This window comes from Cupressus sempervirens, chromosome 3, assembly GCF_028749045.1.
Source record: "Cupressus sempervirens isolate cs-2001-9-10 chromosome 3, ASM2874904v1, whole genome shotgun sequence".
Lineage (NCBI taxonomy): Eukaryota > Viridiplantae > Streptophyta > Pinopsida > Cupressales > Cupressaceae > Cupressus > Cupressus sempervirens.
In genome coordinates, this window is record NC_143120.1 from 603,658,449 (window position 1) to 603,680,224 (window position 21,776).

At 37.3% G+C, this 21,776-nt stretch overlaps 2 protein-coding genes across 8 annotated transcripts in view; both read right to left on the reverse strand.

The window, feature by feature from the left end:
• Positions 1-21,776, reverse strand: part of LOC149568120 (uncharacterized) — a 111,743-nt gene that overhangs the window by 13,534 nt on the left and 76,433 nt on the right. The window lies entirely within an intron of this gene.
• Positions 2,764-5,472, reverse strand: LOC149568121 (uncharacterized). The gene is made up of 6 exons (XM_089823394.1): positions 5,371-5,472; positions 4,402-5,163; positions 3,958-4,256; positions 3,418-3,815; positions 3,097-3,320; positions 2,764-2,986 (listed from the first exon to the last, which is right to left on the reverse strand). The coding sequence occupies exons 2-6, from the start codon at positions 5,136-5,138 to the stop codon at positions 2,764-2,766; spliced, it is 1,881 nt and encodes a 626-aa protein (XP_089679520.1). The 5' UTR covers positions 5,139-5,163; positions 5,371-5,472.

Here is a 21,776-nt window from a genome sequence, read left to right on the forward strand (position 1 = left end):
GCAGAAGACAACAGAGTGAGACCTACAACGGCTAAGGGGAACTCCTAGCACAGGGATGTCCTCCCATACTTCTTGAAATCACAATTGTTTTTGTTTCATGTTCTAAAGTTGTCTGGGAAACGACTTCTTTTTTGGGGGGGATAGATGTAGTCAAAATAAAGTACTTGTTATGTTTAATACTTATTAAAGCTAGTCGGGTTGGGTAGTTTGGTGGTGAGGAAATGCGTCAGTTGGTTTCCAACCAACTGACCTGTCTATAAATACTTGGAACACTGGTAATGTACTCACGTTAGTTTTTGGTATTAATAAAGAAATAATTTCCTTGGTTACTGGTATTGTGGTATGTTCTATGTTTTGCTGCATATGTATTAATTGGATTACTCTGTGGGATTAGCATACATCAGTAGTTGTGATATATCCATTCTACATCATATTATTCATGCTCCAATCCCAATGTAGCTCCATGCTTTTATAACCTCGATATGAGGGAAGACACAAACAACTTGGCAATGTGGGATAAAAGCCAATTTCTTCTTTTAGTCACTTAAGTTACTTTTGTCATGAAGTGACTTTAAATCATAAAGAACTTTATTTTTGCGCTTTATATTATTAGAGTGACTTTATTATGATAAGTTACTTTATAACTTTATAATAACATTAAAATATTTAAATACATCACTTAAGTCACTTGAACTTTAATATCTCTTGAAATACTTGTTTGATTGTCATGTCGTCTGAAACAGGAATCTCTCCTCATAATTCCCCATGTGACCAAATACACTTTCTAAAAATAGAAAGGGTCCATCTCTATTACTCCTGACTTACTATACATAGTAAGTATGGCAAATGGAGTCCAAATGATATCAAATGAAGGCCAAATCTATAAATCCCTGAATGTTGAAGATGAATCAATCCACAGATGACCCTCTAACCATCCTCATTAGCCTACGAGGATCCCACATTGGGCTAATCCCTGAAATTTTGATGTTGGCAACGAATGGGGATATTACAAGATATTATATATTTATTTAATTGATACCGTGTGAGATATATGTGTGTGTGTGTGTGTGTGTGTATAACCATAAAATTATAATTTTTATTATATTAATTACATAATAATGAAGGGACATGTCTCTTCTTGGCTCATTTTTAAAATAAATACAAGAGGTCACTGCCTCTGGAACACACATACCAAACAAATGATGCAAATACTTTTGCAGCGATCTTTAGAAACTAACATGGTATCAGAGTCAACTGCAAATGTACAAGGAAAATTAAAAACCAATAATTTGGCAAATGACAAGGATCTATATGGAGATGTGCGCTCTCACATTGTTATTTGTTGGGGTGAATAGAGCTGCTCGGGCTATCAATGCGGGGACAAGTAAAAATGCATCCAAAGGGGACTTGCGATTTTAGTGGTGGGGAGCCCTGTTTATTACAAGGTCACTTGCTAAACATTCCCTCACGCAATACCACTACCCATACCAAGATTGAAGCAAAGGCTCGCAATCCTCTTCCTAAGGTCTGCAAAAAAAATTAAAGGAGAGCGCTTGCAATTTTGGAATGCCACATAATTGCAGCATAGACATGTGCCTGGGGCTTGCACTTTTTAACAAAGGTCAAATGTGGACTTTGCAAGTGATTCAAAGCAGTAAGATGTTGAGATATATAGTGTATAGTGCGATTTCAAATATTATACAATGTTATCCAAACCATAGTTGGAAAACTCGCCAAATGCAAAAACTCGCCAAGCCCCCCAAAAGTTTAATCGGGAAAAACTTGGCGATTTAAAAAAAAAACTCGGAAAAAACTCGAGAACCTAAAAAACTGCTGAAATTTAATTAAAAATACATTTATTTTGCAAAATTTAATGAGAAGATGCATCTAATAAGTTAATTAAAGACAATACAAAAGAAAGAAACAAAGTTTAGATATATATAAATGCATAATGCGTACAAAATTGCATTCTCATGCAGAATGCTCATGGTAGGAAGCAAAATAGTAAATTACTAAATAGTTTCAATCTGTCAAACTAGAAGTAAATACTAAAAGTCTAAATACATCAATACAATGTGACAATGCCAATCACATCTTCCTCTTTCCACTTGCACTAGCAGGAAAGCGAGGGGGTCTAGTCCTAGAAGAAGTGCCCCGCACTGGGATAGGGCGTGAGCTGCGTGACTGTGAACTCTGTGGCTGTGCCCCCTCGCTCGACGTCCCTACTGACTGGCTCGGCGTCCTAGAAGAGGATGCATCTCCACCTAATGGTAATGTCTGATCCTCGCCTGAATCATCATCATCCTCGTCCTCATCCTCAATGTCATCCATAGTGAACTGAAAATCAGTGTCAACCTCCCCCTCCATGGCCTGCCTCTCCAAATCAGCGATCTCATCTGGTGTAAAAAATGGACTTGGCTCCTGTGCTGTCCAATCAGAATAAGGATCTATCTCATCTAGATCAAGCGGACCAGGTAGTTCTAAGAGCTGTGACTTTTTTATGCGCAACTTAAGATTATAGTGCACATAAACAAGGTCATTAAGCCGTTTTTGAGTCATTCTGTTTCTTTTCTTTGTATGGATGGACTCAAATAAGCTCCAATTGCGCTCACAATGGGATGAGCTACAAGGTTGGGATATGACTCTGAGAGCAAATTTCCTTAAATTGGGGGTATTGCCACCCCAACTTGCCCACCAAGCATCTGCAAAACAAAATTTAAAAAGTTGTAAAGCAATAAAAAACAAAATCAGAAGCACAACTTATCAATTAGCAAAAGTTTTAAAGTTTGACGCTTTACCTGATGCTTGAGTAGATCTTGCTCTCTTTGCTAGCATAGAAGAGAACAAAGGACCCCTTGATTCCACATAGATTTGTTGTTCGGTCACAATAAGGTCTCTCTCCTCTTCACTTGATATCATTCTCTCAATGCATTTAGAGAGACCTTCCATGACCTCTCCATTAGGATCTGAGTAGAAATCATCAGCCCTAAAACAAATAGAAAATGATATCAAGTCTTACTACACAACCTTAAAAAGTAAAGTAAAATAAAGACTTATTAAAATCCCAACTTCAAGGACAATCAATTATCATAGTACCTGAATTTGGGATTGAGGAAGTAGCCTGCTGCATGAATAGGTTGGTGGAGCATATTGTTCCACCTCCTATCAATTATTTCCCAAATGGGGTCAAATCTCAGACTGTCCCCGTGATAGTAACTTCTAACAGCCTCTTTCGCCCTATCCATGGCCTCATAAAGACCTCCCATTGGGGATTGCTGCCCATCACATGTGCGCAAGACTAGAACCAGGGGCAGAGACATCTACATTTGAAATTCGAAAAATACAAATTAGTTAATAACATAGTAAGTTATGAATTGAAAATGAAACTTGAATAAACTAAAAATATAATGAAGTTACCTCCACAATCTCCTTAGCCTTTGCAAAAAAGCTATCATCAAAGACTATTCGTGCCACAGCTTCTCCTTCGGGCTTCTTTGAGTAAGGTGAAGCAACCCAATCAGCACACACAAACATTTGCTTCAAAGCCAATATGTGGTCAAGAATACTTTGCAACGTCAAGAAGACCGTTGCAAACCTTGTCATAGCAGGTCTCATCAAATCTTTGCCTTTAGTGGCTTTTCTCATCAAACTGAGAACCCATGGGTGATTATAGATATATTTCGTGACTCGCCTAGCATCTTCCACAACTGGACTCACCCAATCAAGTTTTCCTATGTCCTCCAAAAGAAGGTCAAGGACATGTGCTGCACAAGGTGACCCAAAAAGTGTGGGATGCCTCTCTTGGAGGATTCTACCTAAAAGATTAGCAAAAAATCAATAATCAGTAACAAACTTTCCATATTTAGTATTTACAAATTACATCAAATCTAAATTGAATAATACCATAGCATTACATTCATGATTCATATTGATTCAAATATAAAAAATTAAATCTACCTGCTGCCACATATGCTGCTGCATTATCTGTGATTATTTGCACCACATTCTCTATTCCCACCTCCATGACAACATTCTCCAACATTAAAGCCAATGTGGCTGCATTTTTCACTTTGTTGGAGGCATCGACAGATTTCCAAAACACCACATCATCTTTGCAAGCAATCAAGAAGTTAATAATGGTTCTACTTCTTCCATCTGTCCACCCATCAGATAAAATGGTGCAGCCATACTTCTTCCACTCTTTCTTTTGGTCTTCTATCAACAATCTTGCCCTACCAACCGCTTTGTCGAGCAACCTACAAAATTTAAGTGTAATATTAAATAAAGTGTAAGTGTTAGTAAAAAGTTAGGAAATAAGTTATAACAATTAAGATTTAAAATATAACAATGAACTAAAGTGAATCTCAATTATTTACAATTACTAAATAGTAAAATACTAACCTTCCACTCATATCCTTGCGATTAGGCGGCTTGTACCCTTTGCCTAATATTGTCATTGCATTCACCATATTGACCCAATAGGGACTATCAGCGGCATTCATTGAGATATTGTTGAAAAACCAAAAATCAGCTGCTGCAATATCAGTTTGCTCATGCACCTCCTTAAACCATGCAGTGCCCTCTAATGATGGTTGTGCTCCAGGTGTGTTCCTGGGCACAAAATAACCACCTATCCCTGATGGGGATCCGGATGGTGATGATGAAGTAGGAGATGTAGAAGAAGTGGAACCGGTAAAAGAGAAATTTTGTTTGCGGATCCGTGGGCCACGAAGAGATCCTGGTATGTTCTCAAGTGCTTCTTCTTCCTCTTGCATATCAAAAGGAGCTCCTTCAGATTCAGCTATGGCTGCCCTCATAGATAATTTTGCCCTCTCCCTATTCAATTTTTTCTCTTCAGCAGCTGCAAGTAGGGCATGGATGAATCTTTTTTCTTCATCAGTTACCTTGAGACAAGGATTTGAGTCATGTTTTTTTATGCCTGCAAGGTGGTATTTGAGGCGGTTTATGCCTCCAGAAATAATTCTCTCACAGGGAATGCATATCACCTTCCCAATATCATTTGGACTTGGAGCTTCATAGGCATACCGCCATGCCTTATCTCTTGCATTTTTTGGCCGGGTGCCTATATATCCAGATGGGCATGGTGTTTGTGGCCACTCTTCTTGCGGGTTTGTCATGTTTTCTTAATGCTTGTCCGCTGCCCTACACGTAAATAATTAAATTTATAGAAAAACGAATAAACAAAGTTAGAACTTAGAGTTAAAACTTAGAAGCTAGAAGTTTAGAACAACTAGCCACTAGGGTTTCAACTTTCAAATGATTTGAAATCATTTACAAACAACAACAAAAACAATAAAAGCTTTGCTTAAAACTATAAAAAGTTTTCAAACAATGATAAGATGAACATACCTGGAAAGAAATTTCTCTTCTAAATTCGGTTAGAATCCTCCAAAATCCACTCCAATCTGCCTTTAATCACTTGCAATCAGCTAAAACCTTCTTTGCTCCACAAAAATGAAAGAAACAATGCAAAAAACAATGCAAATTTGACCTATTTAGGCGTCTGGCCGCGGGTTCCCTGAACCGCGAGTTTTTTTACATAACTCGCCGAGTTTTTGGACTCACGCCGAGTTTTTTGGCAGGCGAGTTTTTGGGCGATTTACTCGCCGTCCCAAAACACTCGGCGAGTTTTAAAAACTCACCGAGTAACCGGCGAGTCTTCCATCTATGATCCAAACAATCATTCAATATCAGCATGGAAAATTGTCAATAGCATTAGCATTTATAGTCAATATTATCAAAACTTTTCTCACATTGTTGATAGCATGAACAACAACATTGTTTTCAGAAGAAGGGATATATAGGAAGTGATGAGTGGTGCAATGCAACACGAGAGAGTCAAGCCTTGCAAAATCTTCACAATCGTTGGAGAGTCAAGCCTTCTAGAAACTTTCCTCGCACTCTACATAAGCAACGAACACATAATAATAAACATATGGTAAAAGGACAAATAAATTAGTCAATGTATTAATAACTGGCACCCATGTGGATACATCTAAAGCATGAATCGTGGAAAAGCTAGATGTACCTAAGGAAATTGCATTGGATAATAGAAGCATTTAAGTGGGTTCAACGGATTAAACCTACATAGGGCCTCAAAACCAAGAATGGGTATAATGACCCCATTCAATCCATCTCACCAGTTTATGCATAATGACGTCAACCATGACTAGAGAATAAAGTAAATAAATAGAAGAATGTGGAAGGATCATCAAATTGACAACTCATATTATGACCGAAGCCACCATGGAAGATATGTGGAGGTGAGTATTATAAGAGGAACTTAAGGTATGCACTCACTGCCTATTTACATGATTTGACTTTTGGATTAATCAATAAATGAATAAAATTTATAAATACAAGCTGCCAACTCGTATTTATAAATAAAGACATTGAACAAAGAAATGCATAATGAAATAAAACTTATCAATATCAAGGGAAGGAGGTGAGTAACAAATAGAGTCTTTAACAATTCATTATTAAGCATTAGTATGTTGATAAAATAAATTTGGGACAACAATCTTATGAAGATAATCACAGATATTTTTTATTTTTTTTAAAGAGGGGTAAACGCTTTTGACCTGGAGCTATGAACCAATGAGGCCACAAACGGGGGACCTCATCCCCATTAGATTTGAAACTTGATGGCAAGGATAACAACTCAACAACTTAACCATCACAACATGCCACTATTGGCAGGATAATCACAAATATTATTCAATATAAAATAATTTAATTTAATCTTCAAAACTACCTTATTTACTTTTTGGAGTCTCTCTCTTATTTGTATTTCTATACGTATTATAGGAGCTATTTACTTTGATCTTTTCCTCTTAAGTATGTTCTTGCAGGAAAAGGGAGATTGATATCAGATTTAGAGGGAGCCTGACACTTCATTAGAGGCAACATTGGATGAGAAGCTCAGAAGATTGATATTTGGAGGGACTCTGAAAATCCATGTATGTGACTCCATGATTTTAATGGGCCTAATTCCTATGTAGTTCATAAGTAAGTGATGACTTCCAAGTGATTATCACTTGTATCTGCAAAAGTTATTGGAAGGTGATAATCTTTCACTAACTTAATCTTCTATTGCAATAGACATTTTTTGATGGCACTTCTTCAAATAAATAGGCATCAAGCAAATAAATAGAAGATTCAAAGGAAGTTTGACTTCATGTAAACTTTTGATGTCATTTGTGTGACTTTAATGGGCTTGCCCCATGTGTACGTCAGGAGGAAGTGACGACTTTCAAATGATTATCACTTGTAAAAGTTATAGCAAGGTGACGACCTTTCAATAACTTAACCTTCTATTATGATAGACATCCTATGATGTCTGAAACAGATCATAATAGGTGATAACTTGCATGGTGGATTAAGTTCCTTAAATAGACCATAACCTTCTATTTGATAGACATCTTATGATGGCTGAAACAGATCATGATAGATGATAACTTATATGGTGGATTAAGTTCTTTAAATAAACCATGGCCTTCTATTGTGATAGATGTCTTATGATGGTTGAAATAGATCACGATTATATCTTGCATGGTGGATTAAGTTAAATAGACCATGAATGTTTATATGGTAAGCCTATGAGAATGCGTAGGCACATACCTTATGAACATTTTGAGCACTTGATAAATGTGATGTAACTTGAAGTTCAAGATGTCGTTACTCAAGAGTACTTGGTGAATATCATGTGACTTAATGTTCAAGAGGCCATTACTCAAGAGTACTTGGTGAATATTATGCATCTTGGCATTTGGGAGGCCATTACTCAAAGAGTACTCGGTGAATGTCACGTGACTTGACATCCAGAATGCCATTACTCTTGATATCATGAGATGAAATCTAAATGGTGGATATCCTCCGATCAAAGATATCCTTAATCATGCCAACTTGATATTACATTGTGGTAATATCTAACCATGTGTTTATCCTTCCTAGCTAAGAGGGGGTGTGATGTTTTTGGTAGCTTCAATCAGATAAACCTATGAGTCTAAATTATTGATGATATTATATATTTATTTAATTAATATCATGTGAGATATAATAAATAAATATATATATAGAGAGAGAGAAATTAATATAATAATGATTCATGATATATATATATATATTTTATTATATTATTTACATAATAATGAATAGGCATGTCTGATGAAGGGACATGACTCTTCTTGGCTCATTTTTAATATAAGTACAAGAGGTCGCTGCCTTTGGAACACATACCGAACAGATAATGCAGATACATTTGCAGCGATCTTCAGAAACCATGACCTTACCATATAGCACATAGAATGTGTGTACACACATTGGCTGAATCAATATTGAAGTATAACTGCAAACTTTACACACCATTCTCAGCATGCAACCTATGAATTTTTGTCGTGCCATGTACACATGCTCATCATGTAAATAGTATATTTCAATATTATCAGTTTTCCTCGGAATTTCAATGGTAGGGAAACAAGGGGACGAAGGGATATGATTTGAATGACAATAAAAAAATACAAATTACAAAGTACACGATCCGAATCTGAATCTTCTCTATAATTTACACAATATCGAGAGCTTAAAAATTCCACGATTGCAAAAAGAGAAAATATGAGATTAAAACAGCATGGACCTTTATCCAAGACAAGCAAGGACTAGTTATCAAGATAACAGATAAAATGTGAAGTAAAGTTTGAACAAAAAGCTACATGCTTCAACAACTTGGAAGTGCAATACAACTCACCATAACACACAGAATCTGTGTACACACATTGGCTCAATCAATATTTAAGTATAACAGCAAACTTCAACACCCCATTCTCACCTTAATAGCTATAAATTCACATCATGTCATGTACACATGCTCATCGTGCATATATTATATTTCAATATTATCAATTTTTCTCTGAGTTTCAAGGGTGGGGAGTTGAGGGCACACAAGGATTGGTTTGTCACAATAAAAAAATCTATAAAATAATTTTAAAATTATATAAACGTGAAGGCTATTAAAAAATTATATAAGAATTTTATATGATAAAATTATTACAAGAACACTAAAATTATGCAAGAGGATCAAACAAATTGAAATTTTGACAATAAATGATCCAACGAAAATATAATATTTACAATATTCAACAAGGCCAAGATACAAGTACAAATTAAAAAGTTCCACAAAAAGACAATGGCCAACCTGTATGCATTCAAGAAGGCATGAAGATGTATGCATCAATAACTAGTAAAATGATGAAGTGGAGAAATGGTCTATCACCCCTTAAAAAGGGAAAACCAGTACCAATTGTTTTCTTTGAACTTCAACAGATTTCCAGGATATCCCTCGTGACACCAATAAGATAAATTTATCAATGGCCAACAAATACCACAAAGTGTCAAAGGGACTGCCAAGTACAACAAAAAAGGGGCCAGCCTATAGCTGAGACACCAAACAGTGCCCTAAGAAGAAAGCGACAAAAGAAATAAAATCAAAACACCAAAGGGGTTCAAAGGAAATGAAATCCTCCCAAGAGCAATTGAGGGTTTTGAACAGCTATGACGAACTTCCAACCAAAGGATAGGCAATAGGACCAGTAAGAGCCCTAGGTCGCCTCGAGTGAACCTAGAAGAAGAGTGTTGCAACAAGGAGCTCGTCCTAGGCCTCGTAGATATAGAATGAGGGGTGGGACCAAGTTGATGCTTGGTACCATGTATTGGAGATAGCCCTATGAAGAAGGAAGTAATAAGCTGAAAGGGTGGAGGCATTGTGGAATATTGGTGCTGGCAAAGCCTAAGGCCTTCCTAAAAATATAGAGTGTGGCACTACTAGTCTATATATCTGAAATGGTGGAGAGGACCCTGCCTCCCTAAAGAGGAGTAGAACCTCCCTCTAATCTCATAGTGTAAATGACAGCGAAAGTGAAGCGCTTCTCAAACTCAACCTCTTTAATACTACAAAGCTGACAAATTCTTTTCAGTTTGTCAAAAAAATGTCGAACTCGCAATGGAGCCAATGTGAACCTTCTCTGAAGGAGCCAAGGGGAAATCCAAAGGGAATGAGGCCAGTGGTGGGATAAGTACAAAAGGTGGAGAATGAGTCTATCCTTTAGCTACAAAAAGTTATTTGCATAAAAGGTCATCTTAGGGAAGAGGCCCTTGTGGGGGTTAACCCAAAAAATGTGAACGAACTACCTATAAATGTCATCTATAATGCACCTATTCAGCTCCTAGTGGGGAGGAAGAAGATGGGGATTGCATCAAGAGCGTACTGGAAGGGAGGGAGGCGATCCATCTCAATCCCAAAAGACATAATCTCGGCAAACCAATTGTGAGACCAACCTAATGGAACAACTAAAGCAGTAATGGATCTAAAAAACACTAACCAAGGTCAGCGTATTCGTGGCACCCCTCACTTGAATTAGCAAAGCCTCGAAGGCAGTGAAGGTACCAAACCAGACCAAAGATGGCCTCAAGCCTAAAGGGATGCACCCCAAACTCTACGAAAATAATATTGTGTGGGATGGAATGCTTGCATCGAATAATGCATTGGAGGAGAGTCCAAACCCGCTCAACAAAGGTCTGATCAAAAACTAGCAAAGAGGGATCCCACACCGCCAAACCATAGAGAACAGTAGGCTTGAAAGTGTATCCACAAGTGTCATCTTGGACAAAGTGTACACAAAAAGGTGTTGGAAGCATTGCCTCTGTAGAAGGACCAACGAGCCATATCCGCAAATATATCCCTTATTAATTTGCGGCTAAAGGGTGGGTCTAATGTTAAAACAAGGCCCACACAACTTGACCCCCAGATGTGTGGATGAGGACAAGATTTCCACCTCCAAACCCCTCAAGAAAAAATGGAGGTGAGATGTATTGAGAATGATGAAGACCATCACCTGGATCTTCCCCAAATTAATTGTTAGTTGTTGCAACTTGCAGAAAGATGCAAGATTGTCTAGCTATCTCTGCAAACCCTTCAACAAGGAAGCCAAAAGAAAATCTAGAAAAAGCGGAATATAGATCAGAACTTTGTGAAGGCAACCATTCCCTAAAAGAATATGGTCCTAAATATACTGCTGCAACTCATCAATGTAGATACCAAAAATGGTAAGCCATAAGGGCACTCCTGCTTAACCCCTCAATAGTACTCTTGATGATGTCTGAAAACCCAAAAAGGGTCTTGAGATGGCGCAAAACCATCTCATAGTGTCTCATGATAGCAGCCAAAAGAGTATCTGAAATATCAATATCTTGAAGCGACTGAAAAGGGGTCATCCCAAGGGAAGAGTGGTGTGACCAAGAATGGGGGAAACTTGTGGAAACATGGTTGAAAAGATCGGCCAAATAAGACCCTAGAACTATGAGTTCGTGTTTAAAGAACTAAACCTAAAAACCGTCCTCATCAATCACCCGGCTAGAGTTCTTAGTTCTGACCGCCTCCTTGATAGTGATGTAGGAGAAAAGCTGACACAAGAGGGATGACCTAGAAAGGATGTTGGGGGACGTCATTAAGCATAGAGGTATGTGAACCTAGTGCACACCATGATCAAGCTTGGGGGAGGGGGGGCAGTAGGGAAAGAGAATATGCCACAAAGGTTTGGGAGGACGTTGGAGGGAGGCAATGAGGGTATGTTTGCACTGGGCAATGTGAAGATGCTTCTTATGACAGAGAAGTTGTTGGTGGGAGGTTTGAAGGGAGGTGTAAGAAGGGTGGTGGAGCATGAAGGCCAAATGCAGGGTCCGATGAGAGGCTTTACAATCTTCATCATACCAATTGTTCATAGGGAATGTATCCTTAGACTTGGGGGAGGGGAGCTAGGAGGTGAAAAAATGAGGGAAGGAAAACAAGGCAACTTCCCAGATGGTTGTGGATAGACGAGAGGATTTAGTGGCAATGCACCCCAATGCAAAGAAGAGAAAATTAAGGGGGAAGAAGTTGTCTGATATGGTGGGTAAGCATGTTGGGGTCACCATCGTCAAAGTGAGCATTGGTGCAAAAGGGGTGTTGGGGACCAAGGGAGTAAGAAAAAAAGTGGTATAAGGGATGGAAAGACAAAGCAAAGCATGGTCAACCTAGTTGATCCTAAATTCATAACTTGGATAGATATATTGGAATTGAAGATTACAGCCTATGGAGAGATGGATAATTATATAAGGCTAGTCTTAGCTTAGTTCCAACATGATATTCAAACCTAGCCTCCCACTTTATATTTTTATAGATAAAAGTATTTGAAAAAGAAGAAGAGAAGCTAAGAAACGATGTTGCAATGAAGGATAAAATACAAGAAAGTCCTTCTACAAAAAAGGTGAATGAAGAAACAATAGAGAATCCCTTACACTTGCCAAAAAACATTTGTACTTTTACAGAGGAGCGTTCTAAAGCTTCATCCAAAGGTTGTAGAAACTAAACATAAGGTAAACAAATATAGGATGAAAGTAACCATAACAAGCAAACTTGGTCCAAGACAGTAAATAAAGTTATCACTAAGTATAGGCTCTACAAAGCAAAGGTACAAGAGCAAGTAGCAGGAGTTCAGACAGCAAATGCGAGAAAACATGTGGCGCACTTGGACCAAGAAAATGAAGAACACAAGTTCAAGGAGAGGGAACTGTTGATGTGTGTATGACCCATCAAATAGTAGAACAAAATACCAAAATATCTTGTCCTCTCTTGAACAAAGTCCTATGTGTGCTAGGATTGCAAGAAGATCATACTACGAGTCCAAGGTTCCTTTAATGACAGGTCTTGACTGTGGATAAGCTAGGTGATAGATGTAATTTGTTGATACAAGGGGCCTTAAGTATGTCTATTCAAATTCATTTCAAGTCATACTGGATGTAGGAGCCATCAAAAGGTTTTGCAATTAAGTACATTTTTTGGATTTCACAAAATATGCAAAAATAAAATTGGACAAGGTTTAGGAGTTATTTTCTATTCATAAGGGCAATGATGAAAAAAGATGGTACTCTGGTGGACAAATTCCTTAATTTATCGAGCTCTGGTTCACCAAGTTATACTACAACTACAAGTAAATTGGTGCAATCTTCAAGGGTTACGCGAGAGATTTTCATACCACCACATACACCATCATTAAGAACAATGTACATGAATGATAGAAGTTAAACATATGCATGAAAGGGGTTCAAGCTAACTTTACACAACGATTTAGAATCACTAAAACATCAAAAGTATGAACCAAAGGAATTCATCAAAACACCATCATCTTCTTTATTGCAATCACAACACTTTAACTAAATTAAACTTTATCTAAATGAGGGAATTTAAGAGAACAAGCAAGTACCAAGACACATCAAGTATTCACCAAGTTTCAATGCAAACTCTATTATCTCAATAGCTCATAGCAACAATCTCGGAAAATCCTCCTTTACAAATGAGAAGTGAGGCCTTTATATAGGTCCTCGATTACAATGGGTGGTCTGGCTGCAAATAATAACCGATGGCTCAAATCATGCCACATCAGCCCTAATTAGTGTTAGGGCAAAGAAAGAGGAATCTACATCAATGCAACATGGAATCCACTACTATAGTGGGTAATAAATGTGCACTATGTATGTTCATTTGAGAAGGGAGTGGGGTGTAATAAATGACCACTAAGCACACACCCACCATGCAATAAATACATTATCCTTGACTCTGCCTCCTGAAGGCATGGAATTGATCCAACACCATCTCCAATTCTTTTGTGTTGATGCTTGGCACCGATTCTTGCTTGAATCCTAGCACTGCAATTGCTCTTTCTACCTTTCCTAAACTTTCCTACCAATCTAGCAGCAAGTCCTAAGTGGTGTGCATGGTATTCAAGAAGATAAAGAAGTCCTCAAAATCAACTCTCTCGAAAACATTTAGCTGAAAGAACTCCTCTAACTTGAGTTTCAAATTGTTTGTTGTCATTTCATCCTCAAGCAACCACTATGATGACAAGGATACAACTGATTGGACACCCCTTGCTTGATGTTGTCAACAATGATTTTCCATCAAGTGAATTCCTTAGTGAAGCTCTCAAACATTTCCTTGGTTGTGATCATTGCACTGTACTATCAAAGGAAGACATAGACATCCCCATCGTCGATAACTCCATCAATCAATGCCTGCTTTGGGGTCTCCATCAAATTCTAAATATCAGAATCATTTCATCTTGTTAATTATGCTCATCTTCTCATGATTCCTCCATGTACTAGATTCTAGAGAGCACAACTAATGCCCTACTATGCACTTGCACCAATTCTATTGCATGCTTGAAGGCCTCTTCCTAAATTCTTTCAACCCAAACCCTTGCACCTTGAGCAATCCACTTGATCCTATCAATATCATCTACAACTTCAACTGAAACACCCGTCAGAGGGACAAATGATGGGCCTTCCTCTCTTACTGGACAAGGCAAGTTGTTAATGTACTAACACAAGGCTTTGATTTCTCTTTTCTATTTTGGGTATCCTTCTTCAAGCTTCTTCATCCTCTCTTTGAAAGCTTGAGTGGAGTCATCAGACTCTATGAATTGCTTGCAGGAGGCAGGACCAAAGATTGATTTCCATGACATGGTACTCATCTGGAGTAATTTGGTCTTCAGTCTTATCAGTTGTAGGAGTTGCAATCTAGGAAATCCTAGACCCTAATTCTCCTCTGACAACCTTAGTGAACCTTTTTGCTTTCCTTTGTTCTTTGGATTGGTTGGTTCAATCTAAAATTTCTTGCAATTCAATTGCCGGATCAACCTCCTATTCTTGACTCTTCTGAATTTGTTGCTTTAACCATTCTAGAATGGGTATACTCTGATCTCTCGGTATCACCAAATGTTCTTTCCTTTTGTTTGCTCCAATGTTGCTCTTCTCTTCACCTCCTAGACCTAGACTATCCAGTGTCACTTTAGAACTACAAGTTACCTCTATGGTTGGAATCTTTGTTGCTACTGTAGGAACTTCTTCCTCTTCTAGACCAGCCTTATCCTCCATCATTTCTCGTTCTAAGATTGCAACACAACTTTCTTGCGTAGCCATATCTTGATCTCTTCATTTCCCTTGTGCAGATTTTTCATAGGCATTTGTACTCAATCTATCTTGCACTAGCCTCACCAAATTTTCTTCTTGCTTAAATCTCCTTATGCTTGTCTTCACTTACTATCTCTCAAAAGTTTCTATCTCTTGAACACTGGGAGTTGGTAAAAAAGGAACACTTCCAATTTTTTAGATCTTTTTTTGAGGCTCTTGAATGTTTAGCCTACTCCTGGGATGTCTTTCATGACCTACCTCTTTTCCTTTAATGTTTTCTACACCTTCTAATGGAGTTTCCTTTTCTTCAATACTCGCTTCAGATATCTGTCCTAATCATTCATCCCTAAGTGATTGGTGGCCAATTAATCTATATATGTGAATCCATTTGCTAGCACAACTAGTTTAGTGAGCTTATGTTCAATCCACCACTTCATAAAATCCAAGACTGGATTCGATAGTAAGTTAAGATCTGTGACCTCCTTCATTTGCCATTTGCATGGATGAATTGCACTCTCTTGACGGAATCCCTTTTGCACTACATTTGGGTCCTTCGTCTGATCAAGAACTTGGAATATGTTGCATGCTCAAACCATGCTTAACAGCAATCTTGAATGCATCCTCCAAACAATTTTGTGCTCATCCACAACATTTACCCAAAAATCCTCAAGGTGAACTTTATGCTGCTACTTTGATCACGATATTGATTTGATCTTGTTATAGGGATCAAAATCAGAACTATTTGGATAAAGTAGAAGACAAAATAAGTGAAGTTCATTCAATCACCTCTCTACCACCTTCAGATATGGGCATATCTCAATTTTTTCTCCAATGGAAATTGGGAAATACAATCCCAACTTCTTCTTCCCTTTCTAAATCTTGTCATAAACTATGAATTGTCGAGTAAGCTCTAACAAGACCATCTTATCCATTGTGTACCTTGGAAGCTTGTATGGCTCCATAGAAAATCCCTGGACGCGGATGTATGAAAAGGTGGAAAATTGAAATAACCAAGCTCCATAATCCTCCAACAACTTCATTTGTCCAACTAACAATCTCATATTCAACCTCTTTTGTAGGGTCCTCACTATGTGCATGCCAGAGACATCATTAACACTTACATAATCATTCCTGAAATACAAATGCAGCTATGGGTAGCATTCACAAACTTTCAGGTTGAGTTCCACTCCCAGTCGATCCTTTGCATCTCAATCCATCACACTTCATCCTTCAAGCTAGCATGTAGATGACGTAGGAGCTCATATAAAAAATTCTTGTGTGCTCCAAATTCATCAATTGTTCAGTCAGGTTATCACTTATAAGTCTAGCCCAGTCTATCTTATCCCCTTCCCCTACCACTTGCTCAATGAAGTACCACATCAAATGTTACATCCCAAAATTTTGACCTAATTAAAATTATTATAGCCTTTGAGTTGAATGGATTTTTCTTTCTTGTTCATGTGAAAAGGGTAGTTAAATGTAACCATTGTTTCCTATGAAATTGGTTGTTATCAATTATTATGTATAACCGTTTAATGATGATGGTCGTTGACCGTTATCATATGTTGATGATATTAGTTAGTAGTTGCTTGGTTTCAGAATTATGGTTAACTAATTTCTTACAAATATCTATGTTAAATGTTAATATGGATTTATCTTGGGAACTTCTTATTATTGTGGAAAATGTTGTACGGGTGATTGCAGGAGTAGAGAAAGGGGAGAAGCATTGCTTAAAGGGTTCAACGGAATGGGGTGTTACCTTAGTCCATTTATCTGATCAACAAATATGACCTTTAACTATCTAGGTAAGGACCTAGCGACTTGCATAACAAGGTATAATCATTGGACACACATGAGCTATTGGACAATCATTAAGACATTAAACATTTTAACTTAATCAAAGTACATACCTCTAATGGTTTATATTGACATTGTCATCAGTTCAAATAATAAATATATATGTATGTGCACATAGGTATAAAAGTATGGTGCCATCATAGTATTAATTTATACAAGCTCATATCTATTAAAATACATATACCTAAATATGCGTTTACCTTGAGAAGATATTGAGATAAAATAATCTTCCAAGTGATACACATATTTGGATATGCATATCTTAGTAGGTATAACCTTGGACAAATGGTAATAATATAATGTCAACCATTTGAAATTTTATATATATATATATATATATATATATATATATATATATATATAACTTTATAATTTATCCTTTTTGATCTAGTAACCTTCGAATTCTTCACATTTTTATTTGTTGTTATGAGAGTTAAGAATAAACACTTGGCATCTTTTATTCATTGGTGGTTCAAGAAGTCTGGCTTTCTTCTTTTTATAACTATTCCAAGAGCCACGGCTTCATCGAAGCCTTTATAATTCTTCAAATGTGTTCTTTCGAATACAAGTCAGGAGAATTAAAAACCGGAGTTCTACAATATATACCTCTGCTCCCTTATTTTCTATCATCCTTGCTGTGATTGATTGAAAAGCCGAGCCATTGCTTATCTGATTTTGGAATACGCACTTCCAAGAGCCGGCTGTACAGAGTCAAGCCCAAGCTCCACGTTTATTTTGATCAGGTTATGTGGTCAACTTCTCTCAATTCATATTTGTTATTTGTATGCATTCAAAAACACAAAAGCAAGAAATGTCTCAATGAATTCTATATATCATTGTTTGACTGTAATATCGAATAGAAGATTCGAAGAGTCCATCTATCCATGTTGAGTCTGAATCAAATGTATTTGTTATGCCAAGACGCCTCTTGTTATTAGTCAGATTCCATATTCAAGTTGTTTCTTTGTAAATTCTTAAAACAAGCTCTCGGATGATAAGAATTGTCTTATGACAGTAATGAATGTATATTATTTCTTTACACCAGCTGAGATACAGCAAAAGAGTTGAATTACTCTGAGATTGACACCTAGGACTCACCTAGCTAGATGGCCAAGAAAGAGGGTGAAGAGGTGAGAGAAAAATCTGCAAGAACATGAAAACAGAATTAGAGGTGATACAATAAATTTATTATTTTTAAAAGAATCATTAAATAGCTCACGCATGTCCACTTAATTATCTTGTTGTCAATTTGAGCGGTGGTGATCAAGTATTAAAAACCCATCCAAAAACCTTGGCCAAGGTCGTTAAAGGCATGCTTGCCTTCTAAAGATCACATGATGTCGGTATTGCCAGTTATTCAAAAATGTCCGTCCATAACTGTGTGGACATTCTAAACACTAGTATTGCTTGTATGTTTGGACTAGTAGTACCCCAAGCCTAGCCCAGGGGTAGGGAGGGTCTTTCTTTTCAAAAGATTGTGTGGGGATGGATATGGTTCGCGGTTGGGAGGTTAAGCCTAAGCTAATGCTTCTCCTCTTATCCGAAAGCCGAGGCTTGCACAACCAGTTCAAGACTCTCCAATTAGCTTTGTATGTTTCTTCCTTTATCCTTTGCTATGCATTTACTTTGTTTTGTGAATATTGAACATCATAGTATGAATGGTAATGTTTTAATTTGCTTCAGCATAGATGATAGGAAATAGTAATTTCAGCTGGCAGTTATTTCAGTTAATAGTTATTCAGTTGAATGTTATTTCAGTTACTATCCCATTAAATGGAAATAAAGATGCTTTATTTCAGTTGTATAGTTGAAGTATTACTTTCATATTTAGTTGAAATCAGATTTTAGCCCTAATCTTTTAGTTCAGAAAATTCGTTTGTTACATATGGTATCGGAGCCAAGTTCAACACTGAACCTTGGGCACACTACCTAAGTAGGATTAGTAAACCTGAGATTTTCTTAGATTAAATGTAACAGGATGCAAGTTCTAAATACACCTCGCAAGAAAGCACGACATCCCATCTTTCCATACTTGATTAAGAACATGTCAAACTATGATTACACTTTTTGTTCCATGCCTCCGGACAATGAAACCTTAAAACAAGCTTTGCAATGAATGACGAAGGAAAGAGTCAAGTGGACTCCTGCCAAGAAAGCAGCCTATAGAAACAAACTGATTCAAACTTGGAACTCCCGCCAGGCCAACCCTCTTATGCACTTCCATAGATCTTGGATGGCACGGGATATGTACAAAACCGAAACTGAACAAGATGCTGAAAATAAAGTTTCAGAATAACTGAATCTATAATGTAAACATCCTCCAAAGAGGAATTTTTTTGTAAATAAAGGTTGTTATAAATACAACATAGAAGTATTAAAATTGATTAAATAAATTAGTCTATACATATGTTCCATCTATTCACAATCTCTTTTATAAGAATTTTTTAGAGACCTCAAAGGCGGTTTGGGGAATATACCATTTTACAAGAGAAGCTGCTACATGGTGGGGAAACACCAACGTTAAGCCGAACATTAAAACAACTGAAATTACTTGGGAGAAGTTTGTAACCATCTTTAGAAACCGTTGGTTACCTCAAACCTTCTATGACCAAAAGCTACTGGATTTTCAAAATCTCAAGCAAGGAGATATGACCGTACATAAGTATTGGGAGAAATTCACCCGACTGCTGAAATATGTACCCCTGTACCAACAAGATAGAAACCTGAAGGTGAGGAAATTTATCATGGGGTTGAATAATAGGATCGGAGGGGCAGTTGATGTTCTCACTCCCCGAAACATGGAAGAAGCTTTAGAAAAAGTTGTTCGTCAAAAATATAAAATCCAGAGAGATGGTTCTATTTGAGATAACAAAAGGAAAACAAATTGGAATACATAAGGTGCAAATACTGGGTCCCAGAAGAAATAGTTTGATGATTACAAATTTAACAAGCCAGAACCAAGAGGGAATGGTATTAAGGATTTTAAAAGTAACCCCAATACAATTAAGAATGGCAAGGGCATTGAAAAGAAGGGGTTGCCTTAAGGATGCTATACTTGCGGAGGAGATCACTATGCTAACAAATGCCCTGTTAAGACCAACACCAATCAACCACCCTGAGCACCCCTTCCACCACAGCAGCATGTTTATCAACAAAAGATTCACATGGCACTTAACAATCAACAAGCAGAACAACAAATAGGCCCAATCGAAACTCTGGATATGATCTATGGGAACCTTGTTTCTACATTAATTGATACTAAAGCTTTTGAATGCTTTATATCACCTAAATTGTTAAGTAGATTTCCAAAGAGATCTAGTTTTATAGCAAAACCATTGACAGTCGAGAATGCAAACCAGTCAAAGGCTAAGGTAGTGTAGTGCCTATTTGAGGCTCGGATTGATTTCCCAAACTTCTCCACTGAATTGAACTTGTATGTAACACCTCTTGGATCTTCCGACATTATTATAGGCATTAATTGGCTTAGTAAGCATAAGTCCAAGGTTGATTGTCTTGCTAAAACAGTAGACTATTTGGATGACCAAGGCAAACCTGTAAGCATTAAGGGGGTTTTACATGAAATTAAATCAAGATAGGTATCCACCATGCAACTCAAGAAATGTGGAAGAAAAGGTTGTGAGATCTTTGCAATAAGGATTGAAGATTTGCGAAAACCAATAGATACCACGCATGGAGAAAAAGAGGTTAGAGGAAAATTGAAGGAATATTTCGAAGAGAAATATCCTTACCTAAAGAAATTCCAAGATGTGTTTCCCAAAGAGCTCCTTGGATTACCTCCATCTCAAGTTTTTGATTTTACCATAGATTTAGTACCTGGAGCAGAACCAATTTCATGAGCTCCTTATCGAATGACCATCACAAAATTAATGGAGTTACAATTGCAGTTGTAGGATCTATTAAATAAGAAACTTATTCGACCTAGCATTTCACCCTGGGGAGCCCCAGTATTGTTCATCAGGAAGGACGAAACTATGAGGTTGTGCATAGATTACAGGATGCTCAATAAGGTCACCATCAAGAACCGATACCCACTTCCTAGAATAGACAACCTTTTTCATCAAATGAAAGGCGCCACAGTATTTTCAAAGATTGATTTAAGGTCGGGATATCACCAACTACGCATCAAGGATGAAGACATTCACAAAACTGCCTTCAGAACTAGATATGGGTATTATTAGTTCATGGTATTACCCTTCGAATTAACCAACGCTCCAGCAGCTTTCATGAATTTGATGAACAACATATTTCGATATTGTTTGGATAAGTTTGTACTGGTTATATCAGCCCAAGGAATAGTCGTAGATCCTTTCAAAATCAAAGCAATTAGGGAATGGCCTATACCTAAGAATGTGACAAAAGTCAAGAGTTTCATGGGATTGGCAAGATTCTGTAGGAAGTTTGTTAGAAATTTCTCCAAGATAGCTTACCCAATCACTTCATTTCAGAGGAAAGGAAAGAAATTTTTCTGGACTGAAAAATATCATCAGCTTTTGAGCATTTGAAAGAAAAGTTAACTACTGCACCTACACTAAGAGTACCTAACCCACAAAAGAAATTTGTAGTCATAATTGATGCATTAGGGGAAGGAGTAGAAGGTGTACTAATGCAGGATAAGCAGGGGATTGCATATGAGTCAAGGAAGTTAAAAAATTACGAGCAAAATTACGCTCCTAATGATTTGGAGCTAGCAGCTATAATACATGCCCTCCAAATGTGGAGACACCATTTGATTGGGAAACCTTTCGATCTTAGATCTGATCACCATGGTCTAAAATATATCTTTACTCAACCCAACCTTAACGCTAGAAAGAGGAGATGGCTGGAATTTCTAGCGGATTACAAATTTGATATTAACTATATTTAGGGTAAGGAAAACA